The following is a 16,098-nucleotide window of genomic DNA, read 5'->3' as shown; positions in this document are numbered from 1 at the left end:
GTAGAGTGCGGTGGCTCACGCCTGTGATCCCAACACTTTGGGAGGCCGAGACAGGTAGATCACTTGAGCACAAGAGTTCAAGACAGCGCGGCCAACATGGCGAAACCCTAAAAATACCAAAATTAGCCGAGTGTGGTGGCGGGTGGCTGTAATCCCAGCTACTCAGGAGGCTGAGGCATGAGAATTGCTGGACCTGGGAGGTGGAAGTTGCAGTGAGCCAAGACGGTGCCACTGCACTCCAGCCTAGGTGACATAGTGAGACTGTGTCTCAAAAACAACAACAACAACAAATTAGCCAGTCATGGTGTCTCCCACCTGTAGTCCTAGCTACTTGGGAGGCTGAGGTGGGAGGATCACCTGAATTTAGGGAGGTTGAGGCTGCAGTGACCTGTGATCCTGCCACTGCACTCCACCTTGGGCGACAGAGTGAGATCCTACCAAAAAAAAAAAAAAAAGGAAAATGAGGAGAAAGTTACTCTACACAAAGAATTGAGAAGTGGTCAGAAATGTAAATTGAAAGGGAAATAATATAATCTGAGAATAACTATGTTAGATACAGTGAATGCCAAGTTTCTCTTCAAATAATCAGTACGTCAGTTTTGTTTGTTTGTTTGTTTGTTTGTTTGTTTTTGAGACAGAGTTTCGCTCCTGCTGCCCAGGCTGGAGTGCAATGGCGCGATCTCGGCTCACTGCAACCTCCACCTCCTGGGTTCAGGCAATTCTCCTGCCTCAGCCTCCTGAGTAGCTGGGATTACAGGCACGCGCCACCATGCCCAGCTAATTTTTTGTATTTTTAGTAGAGACGGGGTTTCACCATGATGACCAGGATGGTCTACGATCTTTTGACCTCGTGATCCATCCGCCTCGGCCTCCCAAAGTGCTGGGATTACAGGCTTGAGCCACCGCGCCCGGCCAGCTCTCTTATTTTTTAATTCTCCCTTTTAGCTTAGCTTCCTGATCCTCTGCACTCCCTTGCCTCTAGTTTTGGTAAACAACTTTCCCACCATTCTAATCAGTAGTTCACATCTGTTCCCCTGGTCACCTGCTTTGACCTGAGTCACCCCTGGTCACCTGTTCTGACCTGATCCATAGCCATCTTCCCACCAAACTACCACCCCACCACTTCAGCTCATACTCCTGCTCTCTTTAAAATAGCCAATCGGAACTGGTTTGGACTGTGCAGTCCAACCCTAACCAATAGGAGAATGACACAGCAGTAGGGCTTACCTGCATCAGGAATAAGAACCCCTTCCAGCCGGGCGCGGTGGCTCACGCCTATAATCCCAGCACTTTGGGAGGCCGAGGTGGGTGGATCACCTGAGGTCAGGAGTTCTAGACCAGCCTGGCCAACATGGTGAAACCCCATCTCTACTAAAAGTACAAAAATTAGTCGGGCATTGTGGCAGGTGCCTGCAATCCCAGCTACTCAGGAGGCTGAGGCAGGAGAATTGCTTAAACCTGGGAGGCGGAGATTGCAATGAGCTGAGATTGCGCCACTACACTCCAGCCTAGGCGACGAGAGTGAGACTCCATCTCAAAATAAATAAATAATAAAATAATAATTATTGTAGCCCTGTGACATGAGCTGCTCAAAACAGCGGTGCCCTGGCTGCCATAAAAAAAGCTCTAGAGCCGGGCGCGGTGGCTCAAGCCTGTAATCCCAGCACTTTGGGAGGCCGAGGCGGGTAGATCACGAGGTCAAGAGATCGAGACCATCCGGGTCAACATAGTGAAACCCCGTCTCTACTAAAAATACAAAAAATTAGCTGGGCATGGTGGCGCGTGCCTGTAATCCCAGCTACTCTGGAGGCTGAGGCAGGAGAATTGCCTGAGCCCAGGAGGCGGAGGTTGCGATGAGCCAAGATCGCGCCATTGCACTCCAGCCTGGGTAACAAGAGCGAAACTCCGTCTCAAAAAAAAAAAAAAAAAAAAAAGCTCTAGAATAGGCTGGGCACAGTGGCTCACACCTGTAATCTTAGCACTTGGGGAGGCCGAGCTGGGCAGATCATGAGGTCATCAATTCAAGACCACGCTGGCCACCATGGTGAAACCACATTTCTACTAAAAATACAAAAATTACTGGGGCTTGGTGGCGCACGCCTGTAATCCCAGCTACTTGGGAGGCTGAGGCAGGAAAATTGCTTGAACCCAGGAGATGGAGGTTGCAGTGAGCTGAGCTCGCACCATTGCACTCCAGCCTGGGCGACTGAGTGAGACTCCATCTTGGGGAAGGGAAAAAAAAAAAAAAAGGCTATAGAATAGACCCTGCCTGGGGAAAGGAGAGTTGGAAATGTGTTCCTAGGTTTCCTAGAGAAGGTGAGATCTGAACCAACCGTTGGAAAGTGAATTGGAGGAGAATACCAGGCAGAGAAAATATTTGCAAAAGCATAGAGACAAGGCAGTGCAAAGTCTTTCAGCATGATTGGGGCTTTGGCTTTCAAGAGAGGGACTGTCAGAAGACAGATTGTTGAAACTAGGTCCACATTTTTTAGGGCCTCATACACCATGCTAAAGAACTTAAATGTAGTCCTGTAGAAGATGGGAAAGCACAATGGACTTCAGGCAAGCAATATAGGCATAGTTGGATTTTAGGAAGGTAACTGGCAGAGAATGGAAGAAGAATTGGTCTGGAAGAGGTTGAAGACTTAGATGTTTCTGAAATAATTTAGGTGAAAAAATGCTGAGCGCTTGAAATAAGGCAGTGGCAATAAGAACTGGAGATGAAGGCCGGGCGCGGTGGCTCAAGCCTGTAATCCCAGCACTTTGGGAGGCCGAGGCGGGTGGATCACAAGGTCGAGAGATCGAGACCAACCTGGTCAACATGGTGAAACCCCGTCTCTACTAAAAATACAAAAAATTAGCTGGGCATGGTGGCGTGTGCCTATAATCCCACCTACTTGGGAGGCTGAGGCAGGAGAATTGCCTGAACCCAGGAGGCGGAGGTTGCGGTGAGCCGAGATCGCGCCATTGCACTCCAGCCTGGGTAACAAGAGCGAAACTCCGTCTCAAAAAAAAAAAAAAAAAAAAAAAAAAAAAAGAACTGGAGATGAAGGGAAGAATTTGAGATATTTGGGAATTTATAGCACTTAACTTCGCATAGCACTGCAATTTACCTGTCTGTCCTGGCACAGATGAGTAGCAGCTTTATGGCTAGGACTTTGTTTTTGTTTTGTGTTGTTTTCCATTTCGACATGGAGATGCTAAGCCTAGGACTTTTGTACTCATTTTTGTTTCCTCAGCGTCCACTCAATGACAGGCAGAGTCGCACTTCGTGAAAGCTGACAGAATGAATTAGGAAATTAAATAGTAGGGGAAGCAGTTCCGAGGAAATCAAAAGACAAGAATATTCCTAGAAGTATTAAGAGAAGATGGAATCAAGACAGAAGTCCATGGGCGCGAATGGGGAATAATCCCAAAAGCCATTTCCACTTCTTCCATTAGACCCCAATCCCTCGCGCTCCCAAGTTCCTCGAGCTACAAACTCGCGTCCGGTTTTCCCGCCACTGCAGGGGGCTCCTCCTCCCTGACTCTGAGTGGATGAAAGGCCAACGCTAGGCCACGCCCTCTCCCTGGCGCTGGCTGCGCGCCCCGCCTCCTTTGCTAAGCCGCCTGGATCTCGGAGTTCCTCCCGCATCCCGGCTTCCCAGCCCCGCCCAGTCTTCGCGCAGCCCTCACCAGGGGGCGCCGCACAACCCGCCTGCCGCCCGCCGCCCGCCGCCGCCAGTCTAGCACACACCCCCTCCGCCCCGCGCGCCCGCGGTTCCCAGCCTACGACGCCTCAGCTAGAGCCCGCGGGGCTGCGCCGACTCTTACTCTGGAGGGGCTGGGGGCACTGATGGCCACAGAGGGCTCTAGAAGGCCAAGCGTGTAAGCGGGGTGGGCACCATGGAGGCGGAGCAGCGGCCGGCGGCGGGGGCCAGCGAAGGGGCGACCCCTGGGCTGGAGGCGGTGCCCCCCGCTGCTCCCCCGCCTGCGACCGCGACCTCAGGTCCGATCCCCGGGTCTGGGCCTGAGCCTAAGAGGAGGCACCTCGGGACGCTGCTCCAGCCCACGGTCAACAAGTTCTCCCTTCGAGTGTTCGGCAGCCACAAAGCAGTGGAAATCGAGCAGCAACGGGTGAAGTCTGCGGGGGCCTGGATCATCCACCCCTACAGCGATTTCCGGTACTGGGGGCTCGGCCGGGAGGGCGGGGTGCATCGATCCCACCCTCGCGGGCAGCGACACCGGGACCCGGCCCGCTCCACCCTCCACGGTCACTTCGTTTCCGGCCCAGGGGTCCCTTGGTGGGGCGAGAGAGTCACCCCCCCAACCTAGCCTAGGAATTCCTGGGCGGGTATCCCCTGCCGGAGATACTCCGTGCCTTGGCAGGCTGGGAGTGCCAGAAGGGCAAGCAGACATCAGGGGATCTCCAGAGACCTGGATGTCCCCTTTCAGGAACCCGGGACCCCAATCCGGACCACAGGAACTACCGAAGTTTGGGACCCCTGCCTCCTCCAGTCCTGCTTGCTGGAGATCTGGGAAATTATACTCTAAGTCTCGGGGCCGGCCTGAGGGAGAAGCCGAGCACCGCTATCTCCCATCCCCACACCCACTCCTTAGCACCTGCCTAGTTCAGCATGACAGACTACCAGGAAAAATAGGGACGCTGAAGGGGGCGAGGGTCCAGACCTCAGCTCTGGTCGCTGTCCCTAGTGCTGAAGGCGGGGGCGGCGGGCCTGGGCCAAGACTCAGTGACTGAAGCAGCAAAGCAGCGGTAGGACCACAACCCAGGTGACTCCCAGAGAAGGGACCGAGGGTGGGGGTGGGGCCATTTCAGTCTCCGTCAGGCTGTACCTCTACATCAAGGTCGCTAGGGGAGGACAGCAGCCTTGTCCTTGGGGGAAATGAAGGACAGCTCTTTGATGAGGCAGGGATATGTGCAAATCACCTCACCTGGGGATCTAAAGAAAGAGAGAGGAAGAGGTGTGAATCTGGAGTCTGGAAATACAGTTGTAGACCCAGACTTTATCTTGAATCCACATATATACACACTCCCTCTATGTCCCTCTTCCTCCCATTGTTCCTTACACTCTTGCCTCGTTCCCACCCATCCACTGCTCCTTTTCTAGTCTCCTGTGGCTCTCGCTCCCTTCCCTCTGTTCACTCATAGACGGATCCCCAGAAGTCGGGTATCCCTCCGATTGTGCTTCTTCATTCTCTCTACTGCATCACCCGCCAGGCTTGTGACCGCCTGTGAGTCAGGCTATGAAGATGCTCTCATGGCCAGGCGAACTCTCCTTCCCTCCCCTCTCCTAGTATCTCACAATACAGGATTCCTCCTCAGCCCAGGAGAGAAAAGAAGAGTGGTCAGTGGTTTTTGTTGATTGAAAACATATAGTCTGAGGGGCTTCCCAGAGGCTCAGACTTGGGGAAGCTTCTTTCAGGGCTGAAAATTGATTTTGCAGTCTGAATCAGAAGGGGCTAGGTTCTGAGCTGATACTGGGGTTAGGTGTGTCCTAGAATTAAAATCACCATAGGTAATTGAGTCCCTGAGATTATCCTGTGATATTCTCTGAATGAGGGCTTCACACAGTTCCGTCTCAACCTCTTCTATCCACAGTGTCTGCCACAACTGTGTCACTCACTCCTGCCTGTGCCTCTGTGCTCAGCCACCAGAGTCCTAGTGGACACAGAGCCCAGAGGAGGAAAGGCATGCAGAGCTCAAGCCTTGCTGCCTCATGATCTCCTGTGGAGCTTCTCTGTGTGTGCAGCCCTGTCTGAGGTTCTGTGGAGGGGGAAGGGCATCCCTGGAAAGCTCAATTCAGAGGAAGGCAGGATAGACCACCCCACCCTGGGACATGGATGAGCGACCCCAGCAAAGGAACAGGATCCGTGGGTCCAACTGTGTTGGAGAAAAGGAATGGGTGGAGAAGGCTGGGGAGGGCATGAGGTCCTAGACTAGAAAGCGCAGATATCTGCAGATGGTAGAAGCAGCAGCTTTTTCAGAAACCTGAGGATAAAGGGTGGGTGCGTCATAACACCAACTAGTGCCTGTACCACATGGTCACATCTATTGTCTCCACGTAAATGTTTTCAGCAATGCTGCGACATTAGTACAGGGTACATTACCTTTTTTTTTCTTGAGATGATGTCCTGCTCTGTCACCAGGCTAGAGTGCAGTTGTGCAATCTCGGCTCACTACAGCCTCTGCCTCCTGAGTGCAAGTGATTCTTCTGCCTCAGCCTCCCCAGTACTGGGATTACAGGTGTGCACCACCAAGCCCAGCTAATTTTTGTATTTTTAGTAGAGATGGGGTTTCACCATGTTGGCCAGGATGGTCTCGATCTCTTGAAAAACAAGAGCGAAACTCCGTCTCAAAAAAAAAAAAAAAAAAAAAATTAGCACTGGTGAGGTAAATGATATATAGTAGGGATATATATGTATATAGTAAAGTAATTTTATTTATTTATTTATTTTGAAAAGGAGTCTCACTGTGTCACCCAGGCTGGAGTGCAATAACACAATCTTTTTTTTTTTTTTTTTTTTTTTTGAGACGGAGTTTCGCTCTTGTTACCTAGGCTGGAGTGCAATGGCGCGATCTCGACTCATCGCAACCTCCGCCTCCTGGGTTCAGGCAATTCTCCTGCCTCAGCCTCCTGAGTAGCTGGGATTACAGGCACGTGCCACCATGCCCAGCTGATTTTTTTGTATTTTAGTAGAGACGGGGTTTCACCATGTTGACCAGGATGGTCTCGATCTCTTGACCTTGTGATCCACCCGCCTCAGCCTCCTAAAGTGCTGGGATTACAGGCTTGAGACACCGCGCCCGGCAATAACGCAATCTTGACTCACTGCAACCTCTACCTCCTAGGTTCAAGCAATTCTCTTGCCTCAGTCTCCTGAGTAGCTGGGATTACAGGAGCATGCCACCACGCCCAGCTAATTTTTGCATTTGCAATAGAGATGGGGTTTCACCATTTTGGCCAGGCTGGTCTTGAACTCCTGACCCCGTGATCCACCCACTTTGGCCTCCCAAAGTGCTAGGGTTATAGGTGTGAGCCACCATGCCCGGCCAATTTTTATTTGTTTATTTGATACAGAGTCTCACCCTGTCACCCAGTCTGGAGGGCAGTGGAGCGATCTCCGTTCACTGCAACCTCCACCTCCCAGGTTCAAGCAATTCTCCTGCCTTGGCCTCCCAAGTAGCTGGGATTACAGGTGCATACCACCACACCCAGGTAATTTTTGTATTTTTATTAGAGACAGGGTTTCACCATGTTGGCCAGGCTGGTCTCAAACTCCTGACCTCAGGTGATCTGCCAGCCTCGGCATCCCAAAGTTCTGGCGTGAGCCACTGCGCCCAGCCTGGAAGAGTAATTTTAAAGCAAACTGTCATATAACAACTATCTAGGTCAAGAGATACTACATTGCCAGATCTGTAGAAGCCCCCCTAGTGCTCTCACATTCTTTTCTCAAATCCATTATTCTAACTTTTGTGGTATACATTTCCTTCCTCCCTCCCTCCCTCCCTCTCTCCCTTCCTTCCTTCTTTCTTTTCCTCTTTCCTTCTTTTGTTATTATTTTGTCTCACTCCATCACCCAGGCTGGAGTGCAGTGGTGCCATCTCTTATTATTATTTTTGAGACACGATCTCACTGTCACAGGCTAGAGTGCAGTGGTGTAATCAAAGCTCACTGAGCCCTGAACTCTTAGACTCAAACAATCCGCCCACCTCAGCCTCCTGAGGATATGGGCTTACAGGCACACACCACTATGCCTGGCTAATTTTTTTTTTTTTTTATAAGATGGGATTTCACCATGTTGGTCAGGCTGGTCTTGAACTCCTGACCTCAGGTTATCCGCCCGCCTTGGCCTCCAAAGTGCTTGGGTTACAGGCATGAACAACCACGCCGGCCAATTTTTTTTTTTTTTTTTTTTTGAGATGGAGTTTCGCTCTTGTTACCCAGGCTGGAGTGCAATGGCGCGATCTCGGCTCACCGCAACCTCCGCCTCCTGGGCTCAGGCAATTCTCCTGCCTCAGCCTCCTGAGTAGCTAGGATTACAGGCACATGCCACCATGCCCAGCTAATTTTTTTGTATTTTTAGTAAAGACGGGGTTTCACCATGTTGACCAGGATGGTCTCGATATCTTGACCTCGTGATCCACCCGCCTCGGCCTCCCAAAGTGCTGGGATTACAGGCTTGAGCCACCGAGCCCGGCCTATTTTTTTTTTTTTTTTTTTTAGACAGAATCTTACTCTTGTCATTCAGGCTGGAGTGCAATGGCACGATCTTGGCTCACTGCAACCTCTGCCTCCTGGGTTCAAGCAATTCTCCTGCCTCAGCCTCCTGAGTAACTGAGATTATAGGCACCTACCACCATGCCCAGCTCATTTTTGTACTTTCAGTAGAGGTGGGGTTTTACCATGTTGGTCAGGCTGGTCTCAAACTCCTGGCCTCAGGTGATCCACCTGCCTTGGCCTCCCAAAGTGCTGGGCTTACAGGCATGAGCCACCTCGCCTGGCCTAATTTTTACTTTTTTGTAGAGATGAGCTCTCACTATGTTGCCCAGGCTGGTCTTGAACTCCTGGACTCAAGGACTCAAGTGATCCCACTGTGGCCTCCCAAAGCCCTGGGATTACAGGCATGAGCCATAGGTTTTTTGTTTGTTTGTTTTTGTTTTTTGAGACAGGGTCTTGCTCTGTCAGCCAGGCTGGAGTGCACTGCAGCCTCCCGAGTAGCTGGGACTATAGATGCTCACCACCACGCATGGCTAATTTTTTTTTTTTTTTTTTTTTGAGATGGAGTTTCACTCTTGTTACCCAGGCTGGAGTGCAATGGCGTGATCTCGGCTCACCGCAACCTCCGCCTCCCGGGTTCAGGCAATTCCCCTGTCTCAGCCTCCTGAGTAGCTGGGATTACAGACACGCGCCACCATGCCCAGCTAATGTTTTGTATTTTTAGTAGAGACGGGGTTTCACCATGTTGACCAGAATGGTCTCGATCTCTTGACCTCGTGATCCACCCGCCTCAGCCTCCCAAAGTGCTGGGATTAGAGGCTTGAGCCACCGTACCCGGCCTCATTTTTTTATTTGTTGTTGAGATGAGGTCTCACTATGTTGCCCAGGCTGTTTTTTGCTCCTTTTGCACTGCATTGCATTTGTGAAATTCATCCATAGGGCTGAATGTAGCTATAGTTGGGTAATTTCACTACTGGATTGTATTCCAGGCCATAAATTGTGTATTTATGTACTTATCGATCTACATTTTTTACTTTCTTTCTTTTTTTTGAGACGGAGTTTCGCTCTTGTTACCCAGGCTGGAGTGCAATGGTGCAGTCTCGGCTCACTGCAACCTCTGCCTCCTGAGTTCAGGTGATTCTCCTGCCTCAGCCTCCTGAGTAGCTGGGATTACAGGCACGCGCCACCACGCCCAGCTAATTTTTTGTATTTTTAGTAGAGACGGGGTTTCACCATTTTAACCAGGATGGTCTCGATCTCTTGACTTCGTGACCCACCCGCCTCGGCCTCCCAAAGTGCTGGGATTACAGGTGTGAGCCACCGCGCCCGGCCTCTACATTTTTTTCTACAGAAGTACACGTGTGTTGTTCTCTAATGCTGCAAAAAAACATTCCTACGTGTATCTCTTGGAGCGCATGTTTCCCTTGGATGTGTCTATACCTAGGAATGGAATTGCTGAGTTGCAGGGAATGCAAATGTTTAACTTTACTAGATAATGCTGAACTATTTGCCCAAATGGTGGTCCCCACTTGTACTCCCAGCGGCTGTAAACAGTTTTCTGTTATTGTGTATCTTTGCCCAGTCTTGGCCATGTCACGCTACTCTGTCAGTCTGGTGGCTGGTGAAATATCCTCATGGTCTTACTCCTTATCCCATTCCCACCTTAGGTTTTACTGGGACCTGATCATGCTGCTGCTGATGGTGGGGAACCTCATCGTCCTGCCTGTGGGCATCACCTTCTTCAAGGAGGAAAACTCCCCACCTTGGATTGTCTTCAACGTATTGTCTGACACTTTCTTCCTACTGGATCTGGTGCTGAACTTCCGAACGGGCATTGTGGTGGAGGAGGGTGCTGAGATCCTGCTAGCACCGCAAGCCATCCGCACACGCTACCTGCGCACCTGGTTCCTGGTTGACCTCATCTCTTCTATCCCTGTGGATTACATCTTCCTGGTGGTGGAGCTGGAGCCACGGTTGGATGCTGAGGTCTACAAAACAGCACGGGCCCTACGCATCGTTCGCTTCACCAAGATCCTCAGCCTGCTGCGGCTGCTCCGCCTCTCCCGCCTCATCCGCTACATACACCAGTGGGAGGAGGTGGGGCGGGGAGGTGGGCAGGGGGGCTGGCAGACTCCTCTAGAAAGATGCTATGGGTGGGGCTCCTGGTGACCTTATAGGGTGGAGAAAATGGGTGGGGCTTTCATGGGTGAGCTCTCTCCCAAGTTGGTGGGGTGAAGCAGGAACAAAATGAGGGTTCAGGGGATGGGGTGTGGGGTAAAGATGGTGGCACAGGAGGGTGGAGCACAGCTGTGGACACACACTTTAGAGTTAGCTGGATGCTTGGTGGAGGATGGGGTGTGGAAGAAGCTGGAGCTTCTGCTTCAGAGCCGCAGAGTTTAGTGGTTCAGACTGTGGGCTCTGCAGTCTCATTGTCTTTGGTCAGATTCCAGTTTTACGGTTTACCATAGGAGACTCCGTTTTCTGTTCTAATACACTTACCTCTGATAAGACTGTTAGGATTAAAGGAGTTAATACATGCAAATCACTTAGGTGTCTAAGTTCTCAGCGAAGTCACCATTATATATTATTACCACTGGAAGAGAGAGGGCTGCTGGCATTAATTTTTACACATATGCCCTGGGAACATTACCCTGTGAAATGCCCTCTCTCTTTTCTAGGCTACGCCTGACAGCTTGTGCAGTAAATTTGTTTGATTCTCTGCCGTGACACTTACTGTGTGACTCTGGGCACATGACTGACCTCAGCTTTCCTATCTATAAGATGAGAGAAATAAGAAATTGCTTTGTATTAACTATACATGTGTGCCACAGAACTCCACACAAATGAATAATAGTTGTATTTTTTATTTCACGGGGTTTGGGGCTAGGGAGAAGTTCCGAGAATGTACCAGGCTGGGAATGGAGGAGGACGAGCAGGGAGGGGTTCCTGTCCACAGCAGCTCCTCCTCGGACTCCTCAGATCTTTCACATGACCTATGACCTGGCCAGTGCTGTGGTTCGCATCTTCAACCTCATTGGGATGATGCTGCTGCTATGTCACTGGGATGGCTGTCTGCAGTTCCTGGTCCCCATGCTGCAGGACTTCCCTCCCGACTGCTGGGTCTCCATCAACCACATGGTGGTGAGAAGTCCCCACAGCTCTGCCTCTCCTGGGCCTTCTAAGGGCTCTTCTGCCTGAGTAACAGGGATGGCCACAGGGAGCAGGAGGTGGGAGATGATCACGACAGAAAATAAGAGTGAGGAGGTGGGGAGGAGGGAGGAAAGGGGAAGGACACCCAGAAGAAGCGTTCGTGTGTTGGAGGGAGCAGGCAAGGAAGGGCACCTAGCCGGAAGCTGAGGCCCCCCAAGCTGTAATCGAGGACCCTTTTGCCTCAGGGCCCCCAGAACCAAACTTAAGTGCCTGCCAGGAGGAAGGCCTACAGTAGAAGGGGGCAGACAGAAAGACCAAAAGAGGACAAGGGGCAGGTGATGAATGAGGCTCTGAGGGGCCCATGCCCAGCCCTGCAATACACTCTGCCCCCCCAGAACCACTCGTGGGGCCGCCAGTATTCCCATGCCCTGTTCAAGGCCATGAGCCACATGCTGTGCATAGGCTATGGGCAGCAGGCACCTGTAGGCATGCCGGACGTCTGGCTCACCATGCTCAGCATGATTGTGGGTGCCACGTGCTATGCCATGTTCATCGGCCACGCCACCGCGCTCATCCAGTCCCTGGACTCTTCCCGGCGTCAGTACCAGGAGAAGGTCAGCAGGGACAGGGGAGGGAGGGGTGGCATGGAGGGTTGTTGGAGACTGGGTACCCAGACTTGACTCCCATTCTGATGTGTGCCCCTGTTATGCCTCTGTTTCCTTTCCTGCCCTGTGTCCATTTGGTCCCTGCCCCTGCGTGTACTTTTTCTTTGTTTGAACCTGTGCTGGTGCTTGGCCCCTCTGCTGTTCACGCCTGGGTGTTCCTATGACTGTGCTCTGTGTCTTCCTGGTATCCACCATTACCCATATTCCTCTGTGGCCCTGTGTATCCATGCCTGCTTCCATGTTTCACCCCTCTGAGTTTGACCCGTGTCTCTGACCTTCTACACACGCACACCCTACTGTTCCGGCCCCAAATCTCTACCTGTGTCCTCTTGCCCCTGGCAATGGGCCGGCCCTCCAGTACAAGCAGGTGGAGCAGTACATGTCCTTCCACAAGCTGCCAGCAGACACACGGCAGCGCATCCATGAGTACTATGAGCACCGCTACCAGGGCAAGATGTTCGACGAGGAAAGCATCCTGGGCGAGCTGAGCGAGCCACTTCGGGAGGTGGGGCTGGGTTGGCCCTGGAAGGGGGGCTCTTCAGGGACCTGGAGTGCTATCTGGTGGTAGGGGCTGTCGGTCATTCCCCATGGGGAATGAGGCCTGCAGAGGGTCCTGTGGGAGACCAGGTATTTGGGGGCCTTTCAGGGGCTAGGGTCTTTCTGGAAGGTCCTTTGGGAGTGAAGTGTACATAAGGAGGGACTGTAGGGATCTCTGTTTTGGGGAGATAGTCCCACAAGAGCTCATGGGAAAGATCTGAAGACAGAAGCTTAGGGATGGTCCCAGGCCCACTGACGCATCCCCATCCTTTGGCAGAACATGAACCCCAGGGGTGGGGTTTCTGGAGGAAGATGAGCTCATTGGGAGCATCTCAGGGCAGGGGGCACAGCCTGCCTGACAGTCCTCTCTCCTATCCAGGAGATCATTAACTTCACCTGTCGGGGCCTGGTGGCCCACATGCCACTGTTTGCCCATGCCGACCCCAGCTTTGTCACTGCAGTCCTCACCAAGCTGCACTTTGAGGTCTTCCAGCCGGGGGACCTTGTGGTGCGTGAGGGCTCTGTGGGCAGGAAGATGTACTTCATCCAGCATGGGCTTCTCAGTGTGCTGGCCCGCGGTGCCCGGGACACACGCCTCACCGATGGATCCTACTTTGGGGGTTAGCAGGCCTCAAGGAGGGTGGGGGGGTCACAAGCAGATGACGGACAGGGCAACTGCTCCCCAGGCTCAGGGTCCCTGCCTGGCTATGCTGCAGAATTACAGAGCTCCAGCCCCTCAGTGAGAATCTCTGGGCTGGGGTCTGGAGCTCTGTAGCTTTTAAAAGCTTCTCAGGAGATTCTAATGCACAGCCAGGTTGCAAACTACTGGGTCAGAGGGCCTTTTAGAACCCCTAGACAGTGAAATCCAGGGATCCTATGAGATGAGGGAAAGGCAGGGGTGAAGTAGAGCTGTCCTGGAGCATGAGCTTTATGGAGTTGCCAGGTGGTGTGATTCGGGAACCCAGCCTGAGGCAGTAAGGGCAGTTTAGCCAGCCACTGCCCAAAGGGACCTAAGGCTCATGTAGTCTCTCGGTCCCCAAACCACCCACCACCCCCATCATGTTGCACTTTGCTCTTTGACACTGCTTCTCTCCTTCAGGGCTGCCCTCAGTGTTCATTCAAGGGGGTGGGAGGGGTGGGTAGACGGAGTGACTTGCCCTGGTCTAGCTCTTGTTTACTTCTTGGGATACAGCAGTCAGGGAGGGGTGGGAGTTAAAGTGGAGTCACTGGGAGTCTAGGGCCAGCAAGACCTGCCTGGTCATCAGCCTTCATTTGGAGAGAGTAGGAAGGACAGGGAGCAGCAATCCAGTAATTGTGGGCATCTGGAGAGAAACAATGCTTGGGGTGTTTAGGGACCCTGGAACAGGGAGGTAATAGGTAATCAGTGGTTTCTCCCAAGTCTAGGGAAGAGCCTTAGAAAGTTGGGTCCACTGCTGCAGGCTCAGTGAGAGGCATTCGGGGGCAGGGACAGGGGTTCTGAGGCTTCCTCCCAACTTCTGCAGAGATCTGCCTGCTAACTAGGGGCCGGCGCACAGCCAGTGTTCGGGCCGACACCTACTGCCGCCTCTACTCACTCAGTGTGGACCATTTCAACGCTGTGCTGGAGGAGTTCCCCATGATGCGCCGGGCCTTTGAGACTGTGGCCATGGATCGGCTGCGCCGCATTGGTGAGACCTGTCCACCCCATCTGCTCTGGGTCCAGGCTGTGCCCTCACCCCACCTCCAAAGCAAGGAGCTCAGGCTTTGGGGCTCCCGGGTCATATCCCAATCCATTCAGTCCCAACAGATGCTCCCAACAGGCCTTTCAACACTGTGGCCCACTGTCCTTATCCCTCAGCATGTCCTACCCCGGAGAGATATCATCCCATGTCCCCATGTCCTGAGTCCTCCTTCCCCTGAGTACCAGTCCCCTGACCCTCACTGTCTCTGATACATACCCACTTCCTCCAACCCCATCTCCACCCTGCTAGCCCCATCACCATACTACTGACTCCCATCCCCTACCCTCAACCCCACCCTGTCCTGAGACCCTCACACTCTTTGAGATCCAACTTCCAACTTGGATTCCTTTCCTATCCTTAACTTCCCCCTCCCGGGACAAATTCTAGGCAAGAAGAATTCCATACTGCAGCGGAAGCGCTCTGAGCCAAGTCCAGGCAGCAGTGGTGGCATCATGGAACAGCACTTGGTGCAACATGACAGAGACATGGCTCGGGGTGTTAGGGGCCTGGCTCCCAGCACAGGAGCTCGGCTCAGTGGAAAGCCAGTACCGTGGGAGCCACTGGTGCATGCGCCCCTTCAGGCAGCTGCTGTGACCTCCAATGTGGCTATTGCCCTGACTCACCAGCGGGGCCCTCTGCCTCTCTCCCCTGACTCTCCAGCCATCCTCCTTGCTCGCTCTGCTCGGCGCTCAGTAGGCTCTCCAGCCTCCCCGCTGGTGCCAGTCCGAGCCGGCCCATGGGCATCCACCTCCCGCCTGCCCGTCCCACCTGCCCGAACCCTGCATGCCAGCCTATCCCGGGCAGGGCGCTCCCAGGTCTCCTTGCTGGGTCCCCCTCCAGGAGGGGGTGGGCGGCGGCTAGGACCTCGGGACCGCCCACTCTCAGCCTCCCAACCCTCTCTGCCTCAGCGGGCAACAGGCGACGGCTCTCCTGGGCGTAAGGGCTCAGGAAGTGAGCGGCTACCTCCCTCAGGGCTCCTGGCCAAGCCTCCAAGGACAGCCCAGCCCCCCAGGCCACCAGTGCCTGAGCCAGCCACCCCTGGGGGTCCCCAGCTTTCTGCCAACATGTAAAACCCTTGAGTACATCCAGCCTTAGTTCTTGGGGTTAGTGAGTAGTATGTACCCAAGGGCAGATGCCTCCTGGGAAGGCCATGGGGACCTGAAGCATTGCCCTATGGAAATGTCGGCCCTGTGCTGACATTCCCCATACTGCCATGAAGATGGTCTCTGTGTCCTCAGCTCAAGAATCCCGTAGCTTGTCTGCCATCATAATCCATTCGTCATGTGTACCGAGCATCTACCATGTCCCGAGTAATATGCCAGGGGCTGTATGTCTCCACTGCCAAGTAGAAGTGACTCAGAACCTCTGACAAGGGTATTCCCCTGGCTATGGTCCTGCCAGGTGCAGGCCCAGGCCCATGACCCTACCTTTACTAAGAACAAGTACTTGCCACCACCATCACTGCCAAGTAACTTAATGTCTCTGTTTCCCTGCCAATGATCCTGCAGGTTCTGCCTGGCCTGGTTATCTTCCTGTTCCTGTAGCATAGCCAGGCACTGCCAATCACCTGCGCCCCCATTGCTGCTAGCAGATGTCTTGGGTCCTGAGTGTGGGCATCCACATTTACCCGCTCACTGCCACCTATGGCACTCTGTGTCTCTACCCTCTGAGTGGGAACGCACTTCTAAGTTCCCTGCAGTCTGTCCTGTGGTAGAACTGTCTTTTTGTAAACTGAGAGCTGCCTCTTCCCTGTGCTCTCTGCTCCAGTGGTGCCCCCCTAAAAGTTAAGGGATAGTTGGTACCTCC

General features: G+C 53.0%; 1 protein-coding gene across 1 annotated transcript; it reads left to right on the top strand.

The window, feature by feature from the left end:
• Window positions 1–3,651: 3,651 nt before the first annotated feature.
• Window positions 3,652–16,069, top strand: HCN3 (hyperpolarization activated cyclic nucleotide gated potassium channel 3). Its single transcript, XM_003937800.4, has 8 exons — window positions 3,652–4,163; window positions 9,887–10,316; window positions 11,199–11,360; window positions 11,765–11,983; window positions 12,393–12,539; window positions 12,951–13,191; window positions 14,074–14,238; window positions 14,680–16,069. The coding sequence occupies exons 1-8, from the start codon at window positions 3,886–3,888 to the stop codon at window positions 15,360–15,362; spliced, it is 2,325 nt and encodes a 774-aa protein (XP_003937849.3). The 5' UTR covers window positions 3,652–3,885; the 3' UTR covers window positions 15,363–16,069.
• The last annotated feature ends 29 nt before the right edge of the window (window positions 16,070–16,098 follow it).

This window comes from Saimiri boliviensis, chromosome 19 (assembly GCF_048565385.1).
Source record: "Saimiri boliviensis isolate mSaiBol1 chromosome 19, mSaiBol1.pri, whole genome shotgun sequence".
In the NCBI taxonomy this organism is placed as follows: domain Eukaryota; kingdom Metazoa; phylum Chordata; class Mammalia; order Primates; family Cebidae; genus Saimiri; species Saimiri boliviensis.
The sequence above is the reverse complement of the archived record's forward strand: the minus strand, read 5'-3'. Positions and strand labels throughout refer to the sequence as shown.